We start from the raw sequence: 7,289 nt of genomic DNA on the forward strand, positions 1-7,289 counted from the left end.
GTTCATTATATCCTGCTCTTATCCATCTGAGTATCCCAGTGTGCTCCCAGATACAACAGTAAGGTATAAGATACAAAAAATTATATTAAAAAATTTAAGTGATCTTCAAGGTTAAAATAAGCAATTTGTTATTCATAGTATGAGATTGTGTGTGTGTTTTTTTGTATTAATTATTATTTGTCATTAAATATATATTATTTGTCCTTCAGGTGTTCGGCTCTCAGCAGGGCTGAGCAGACACAGCTCCAGGCACAGCTCACTAAATACCTCATGGAAAACTGCCAGGGGGAGGTGTGTGTGCTCGCTGCGCTGGACTGGGTGAAAGACAACTTGCCCCTGTTTTTAAATAAGAGCCTATTACCAGCGCCGACTCCAAAGGCAGAATCTGCCTGTCCACCGGAAGTGTTCAGCCGACTGTGGATCTACAGCCACCACATCTACAACAAATCAAAAAGGAAGAACATCTTGGAGTGGTCAAAAGAGTTGGGTCTCTCAGGATTCAGCATGCCTGGGAAGCCTGGCATTGTGTGTGTGGAAGGTCCTCAGTCTGCCTGCGAGGAGTTTTGGTCCAGGTATTTTAAGTGTTTCTATTTTTAGCAGCTGATGTCACCGCTAGAAGCTTATAGAGGTACCAGGTTTATCACCTTTTCAAACCCTTTTTTTTTCTCATTTCAGAGTGAAGGTTCTGACATGGAAGAAAATCATGATTCGACATAGAGAGGACATTACCATTGATCGTCAAGGTGAGGACGGCAAGACTGTGGAGAGCATAGACTCCCTGCGCAAATTCACAGGCTTTGAAGAGGCTATGTTTGACCCTCATGGGAATAGAGGGAATCACATGGACCTTGGACAGCTCTACCAGTTTTTAAATGAGAAAGGCTGCTGTGATGTCTTTCAGATTTATTTTGGCATTGAAGGAAGGTAGTAGTCAAACCAAGAGAAAAAGTTGCATTGAAGACATTTTTCCCCCCAAAAGAAGCTTACAACCTAAAAAAAAGAAAAGCTATGCATTGTAAAATTTCTATGTAATCTGAGAGCACTCATATTCATCATGTCATTAAAGTTGCATACATTCATCATCTTTTATTGACTAAAACTGGTACCACTGTGGTAAAATGGACATAAATAAATACATCACAAAGCCTCTTTTCACACTTTGCTTTGGTAATTTTTATTTATTTAATTATAAAGAAATAACAATATATTTGTTTTCAAAAATACCTGCCTGACTTCCATTTCAAACATTGTGCCCCAGGTACTTCCTCCTTTCATTGGCAGCAGTGTTTTTATTACCTGGTCCTTTTCAGATACAGCTGCACAAGATGGCCAACATCTGCTTCTGTCTATATTTTGGTATGATGTAATTTTATTTCTATGATTTATAGGAAGCAAAATTTTTATTTCACCAATAAATTCTTTTGAAAAAAAAATTTCAATGTGCATGACATTATACAAATACAATTTGAAATTACCAAGCTTCACATTGAGTTTTACATTAAGGATATTTATAGGATTATTATGATTATTATTTTTTTGTTTGTTTATGCAAAGTAAGCGCTTTACATGCTTGTTTTATTCTTGTTCAGATCACTGTTCTTGAGCATTATTTCATAAATAATTGTAAAATGCACAATGTAAATGAAATGAATATCCTGCTGAAAAACATTTTTAATTACGGTTTCTTTTTCAGGTTTTGAGTGAAGACCACAATTAAAATGTATATTTTAGTGTTTCCTTTTCATTGGGTCTTTGACTTTTTAGCTATCAGGGGGAAAAACGTTATAAAATAAAAAAGGATATGTAATTAAAGAGCAAAGTGGATACACAGGATTGAATTTAGTTGCAAATTACTGTCCTGCAGATGGCAGCAATAGATAATCAAAGTAGGTAAACATGGCAATCTGAGATGTAATCCTGGATTACATGAGATTCACATGGCAAAATCTTTGGTCAAGTAGGACTTCTGGGACAATAAGTTAATTTATAATCAAGAAGTTGTTCTTATAAATACAATTAATTTTTAATGAGTGTTTCATTTGCTTTTTTATTGTAATAACTTGTCTGTGAAAAAAAGACAAGAAAACTTGGTGGGATATTTTAATAAAGATAACATTAATATAGATACCCTCAATTTTTTTTATAAACATCTATTAAATATTGCTTGTTGTATTTGTTGTGATAAAGACTTATTAGATTTGTCACTGTAGAGTATCAGACATTCAGTGTGGGTATTTATCAGTATATTGTAGTAGATTGCACCGACTTTAAATAGCAAAATTTACAGATTTTCAAGAAATGTTCAACTTTTAATTAACTAAACATCTTTTCAGTGCTTGTTTGTTCATAGACCTGTCCTCTTCCTTTGTTCCTTGATTGTGTAAATTAAGTTTCAGCACGTTCAGCGTATGATAGTGACAAAAATAACCCCTCGCTTCAATGAACAGAGGTTTATTGCTTATATACATATACCCATCTGGCGTAACCCTAGTAAGCATGTTGCTTACTAGTTTTAACTCCTTTGTCTACAATAAAGATCTCTGTCAGCAGAGCAGCAGTATTGATCCACTCTTCCACTGGAGCTGTAGAGCAAGTCATTAACACTACTTCCGGTCACAACAAAGTCAATAACACTACAACAGCTCAAACGTAGACCACTCACTCGAGTCTTAGCTGCAGTACAAAAACCTTTGAAATTATCACTGAAGTGAATATAAAAACTGAGCTTCTTGTGGCAATTTATAGAGCTGAGCTACTTTATCTGAAAGGATGTCCTCTGTTAAACAACGTGCTACATATTTATGAAAACAACAACATTTATGTTCAGTGAATAAACATTGATTTACACAACCATTTACAACAAATGCAATACAGATGTTACTACGCTGCTGCAACCTTGACGTGCAGAATGAAAGTAATAAAAATATGGTTATGTCTCTTCAATAAACCATCTTGACAGTGGTGAAATAATTGCAATATTGCTTTGCATATATTAGCATAGAAGCAGGATAATGATCCTACTTACCTGGACAACGTGAATTTTAGCTTCATCCCAATGAGATGGTTCAGCAGATCAGGGTTCTGCATATTTAGAAATTTATAGGGTGCTTTCCTTTTTTATGGGCCTCTGTGACTCCAACATCATTATCACAAAACTGCAGACAGACAACGGTGCAGGAGGTGAAGGTTGGAGCAATAGTAGGATTCGGTTTCCTCCCACCTCACATTGGTTTATTGTTCAATGACATCTTAAGATTTTCAAATAAAATTTAAACGGGGAGCTAGACTGTAACTTAGAGGATTATTGGTTGTCAGACTGCTGTGCACTTTTATCTTCTCTGTGGTGGAAGCTATACAAAAAAAAGAACTTTTAAATTTCATTTATATCTATGTTTTTTTTCCAATCCGTTAGCATATTTACTGGATTCTATTTTTTTTAATTATTATTGTTGAGGGGTCCCAATAAATTCGCCTAAGTCTGTAAATGATCCTTAAGTCCATCCATCCATCCATTTTCTTCCGCCTATCCGGAGTCGGGTCGCGGGGGCAGCAGCTTCAGAAGGGAGGCCCAGACCTCCCTCTCCCCAGCCACTTCTTCCAGCTCCTCCGGGGGAACTCCAAGGCGTTCCCAGGCCAGCCGAGAGACATAGTCCCTCCAGCGTGTCCTGGGTCTTCCTCGGGGCCTCCTCCCAGTGGGACGTGCCCGGAACACCTCACCAGGGAGGCGTCCAGGAGGCATCCTTACCAGATGCCCGAGCCACCTCAACTGGCTCCTCTCGACGTGGAGGAGCAGCGGCTCTACTCTGAGTCCCTCCCGGATGACCTTAAGTCAAACTGTAGAAACTCAAATTGACTTGTGTACACCTGCATGTACTCTGATTCTTTTCAAGGTTTTACAAGTATTATTTGTGCTGTGGTATTTTGTGTTGACATAAGAAAACAACTATAATCATAATGAGACAGATCTTCCTAATAAACAACTACTTGCTAAATATTTTACTGTGTAAGAAATATTTATATGCTATAAAACATACAAATGAGAAGTATATTAGTTTGACTATAACAACAAAGAAGACGTAACAAGTTTGGAGTGCATTCATTTATATTCACTGCTTGAAGTTCAGCATTGATTCTTGTTGTGAATTTGTCAGAATGTCACAGAAGCTGCACAACAAAAAAGTCCTTTTTTTGTCAATTTGCCATGCATTGAATTACCATTTTCAATTCGGCTAAAGTAAAGTTGATAATCGAAGCAATTAACAACACAATCAGTTGTGGTTCCAGGTGGTAGGTGAAAACTTGGCCAAGCCGCTCTTTGGGATTCTGGACCTTCTCTCCTGATGACCCTTCAAGGTGAACTCTTGTATGGTTTCTTGCCCCATGAATACCAAATGTGGTTGAATTAAACATTTTCTCTTGTCTCACTTCTCTTTAATCAGTTCTCTTGCTGGGTTGTCTGTCTGGAATAATCCCACCGGTGTACCACCCCACTGACTGGCATAAAGACAACAGCCAGGCTTCTATGGAGGTATTTAAACCTCATGTCCCAGCGGTTATTCCCTGCTTTTTGATTGCCTTCAAGCACATTTTAGACTCCACAGAGCTATGAATTAAGAGAACCTCTTTTGCATGCTGTGGATAGTATACCACCTCTGAACTTGAGGTCTCAAGTATTACTCACTCAAAAAGGGCTTGAAGTAGTTATCTTATTGAAAATTTTTATTCTAAAGCTTACTTTTTTGTATCTTGAACAGTGTTATTAAATATCCAATAACAGTTAAAAATGGAAAATATGAAAATAACTGTTGAGAGCAGCATTCAAAATTTGCTATGGGGGAAAAAATAAAAACACAGCTGGACAGCTGCTCATCTAAATAAACTGCGTGAGTAATATATTTTAACAATTTAAGCCTGATTAACAAAAATCCCTGTGATAATCTTTGAAGCACATTTATAAAGCCTTTTCGCACAGATGGAAAACTAAACGTAAATTCGTAATAACTGAGTTTTATTCTGTCGAATGGCACAACTCTGATAACGTGGCTGATGGCAACACCTGATGTCCGCCCACATTTAGACAGCTGGTATCCTGCAGGCACAGCAGCAGAACTTTTCAACATTCTGTTTAAATATTGATACTGCGGAGGAAAGTGTCTGTTATGTATAAGAGAAATCCTTGCTGCTGAATAAATCAGTGAAAAATTACCATGAACTTGTTCTTTAAACGCATCTCTGTTGTTCAGATTTGTACATGCTATTGTTTTTCATTTATAGGTGCTTGAAACCCAATTATTATTTTCTATATATAAAATAACTATTTACAAAAACATTTCTATATATAAAATAACTGACTTTCCTCACTAAAATCTAAATTAATCTCTAAATTTGAGCTTTGCTGCACATAATTTACACAATAACATGTCACAACTACTGTAATTAAAAACTGAACAGTATAAAATTATGTGAATGCATATTTATAAGAGTAAAAATCTTTCTTAGCAAAGAAGCATCGGCTTTTATTTGAAGAAAAATACATGCTTCTTATAAGAAATGAGTGCTAAGGTTTGACGTCATTTCATTGGAAGAACACTGCTTTCCCATTCACTAAAATTGCAACATTAATTAAGTCTCTGGTGACTTCCTTGGAAGAATCTCAAGTGCTTAATTTTAAACAGATGGCACGCTGTTTATTGCGTACCTTTTGCCACAGGTACAGTACCCACCCCCCCCACCCCCAAATACCAACACCACTCTCCCAAAACATAACACTTCTCTTTATGTACTCTCGTGGGTCTGCATCACTAAAAATTTACTCTAACAAATCTGGAAAGTTTGTTTTAATTGGATCCAAGCGTTCAGTGTAGAATAAATCAAATGGCAGACAGACCATCCCCAGGCAGACTATTTAAAGATGCATCGCAGAGAGCACAAGTCTGTTCAGAGGAATGAGTTCTTTGGTGGACCTGTTTCAGTCATCAATTTGTGCACGGGCTCGCAGGTGGCCTGATTTGAACAGGGAAGCTGCCACCCCACAAAGTGGAGGCCCTCATCCAGCAAATAAGGGAATTGTATCTGACTGTACACATACTTCTGCACTAATAGCGCGGTGATGCATCTGGGGGGAAACACAAGTTCACGTTCTTTGTTCCAGATCATTTGACTCTTTCTAACTTCCATTCTGCCCTGTCACTATTAGAAGCCTGAGCAATCTGTTTAATCCCTTCAAATATGACTGAGCAAAGTACACCGCCCCCCACAAACCCCCCTTCACTCCTCTGTTGCACACACCGCAGCTGTAATCAAACAATCTCTATGTTGGACCTCAAATATTTTACATTAAATGTGATTAAAAAAACTTAAACCTGCAAATATATTTTGTGTTTTTTCATTGAGTTCATTATTTTTTTTAAAAAAAGTTTGCTGCTGTTCATTTTGCACAGTTAGCTGTGAGCATGCCATCCAGGGCTTCTAAAGGCAATCAATGCTGTGTGCAAGATTCTATGAAAAGTATATATTTCATTGCTTTCTGTGCACTCCCCATCTGAGTACAGGGGAATATTTTTTTCAGCCCTGACCTGCAATATTCATAATCACATTTTCATATTTTGTAAATGAAAATATTGTGAATTTTTCCATTTGTACAAAGTTCTATAACATTTATAAAAAAATGTGTACACAGTTTCAGAAATGACAAAGTATAACTAACGAATATCAAATATGTAATTGAAACATCCTGAATTTTTTTCAGAAACTTCAACATTTACTGTGGGATTCAACCTTGTTTTTATAGAAGAAAATCCTCACAAACAATGAGGTGGATTCTAATTAAACTTTCAGAATAGATCTAAAACTGATTCACTTTTGGAGTAAACCCAAATAGAGATGGCTGCTACAGATAATCAACATTACCACAAAAATGACTGTAAATCAGTCCGTTTCAGAGATATTTGGATAAAAATAGTTGTGCTAGAAGCAAGGAAAGCTATTCACCTAATTATTTTTGTAAATAATATAATTTTGTAAAATGTTCCATTAAATTTCCAAATAAAAGCCCGCTTTATTTGGCTTCTTGCCTTGTTAATAATCCTAAACATACCTGAGAAATACAAAAGAAAAAAAAGGCAGATGAAGTGAATATTCTAGTCATTGCTATTGTAATAAAAAAAAAAACTTTGCTCTCTTTCAGATTCTTGATGTGGAGACTAGAGAAAAGCTGAGTGCTAATGAAAAGCATACAGTCAGACTAATTATGTAGAGCAGGGGAAAACTTTGATGGACTATACATTGAC

The 7,289-nt window shown here is 36.5% G+C and overlaps 1 protein-coding gene across 1 annotated transcript in view; it reads left to right on the plus strand.

Annotated features, from left to right (window-relative positions):
* The window catches only part of rwdd2b (RWD domain containing 2B), a 3,297-nt gene extending 1,562 nt beyond the window's left edge, over positions 1-1,735 (plus strand). The window contains exons 2-4 of the mRNA XM_014012742.1: positions 13-63; positions 210-572; positions 676-1,735. Of these exons, the coding sequence (XP_013868196.1) occupies positions 13-63; positions 210-572; positions 676-928 (667 nt within the window). The 3' untranslated portion in view covers positions 929-1,735. The remainder of the gene's footprint in view (positions 1-12; positions 64-209; positions 573-675) is intronic.
* Positions 1,736-7,289: the final 5,554 nt, after the last annotated feature.

The sequence above is a fragment of the Austrofundulus limnaeus genome, unplaced genomic scaffold (genome assembly GCF_001266775.1).
Source record: "Austrofundulus limnaeus strain Quisiro unplaced genomic scaffold, Austrofundulus_limnaeus-1.0 Scaffold94, whole genome shotgun sequence".
Taxonomy (NCBI): domain Eukaryota; kingdom Metazoa; phylum Chordata; class Actinopteri; order Cyprinodontiformes; family Rivulidae; genus Austrofundulus; species Austrofundulus limnaeus.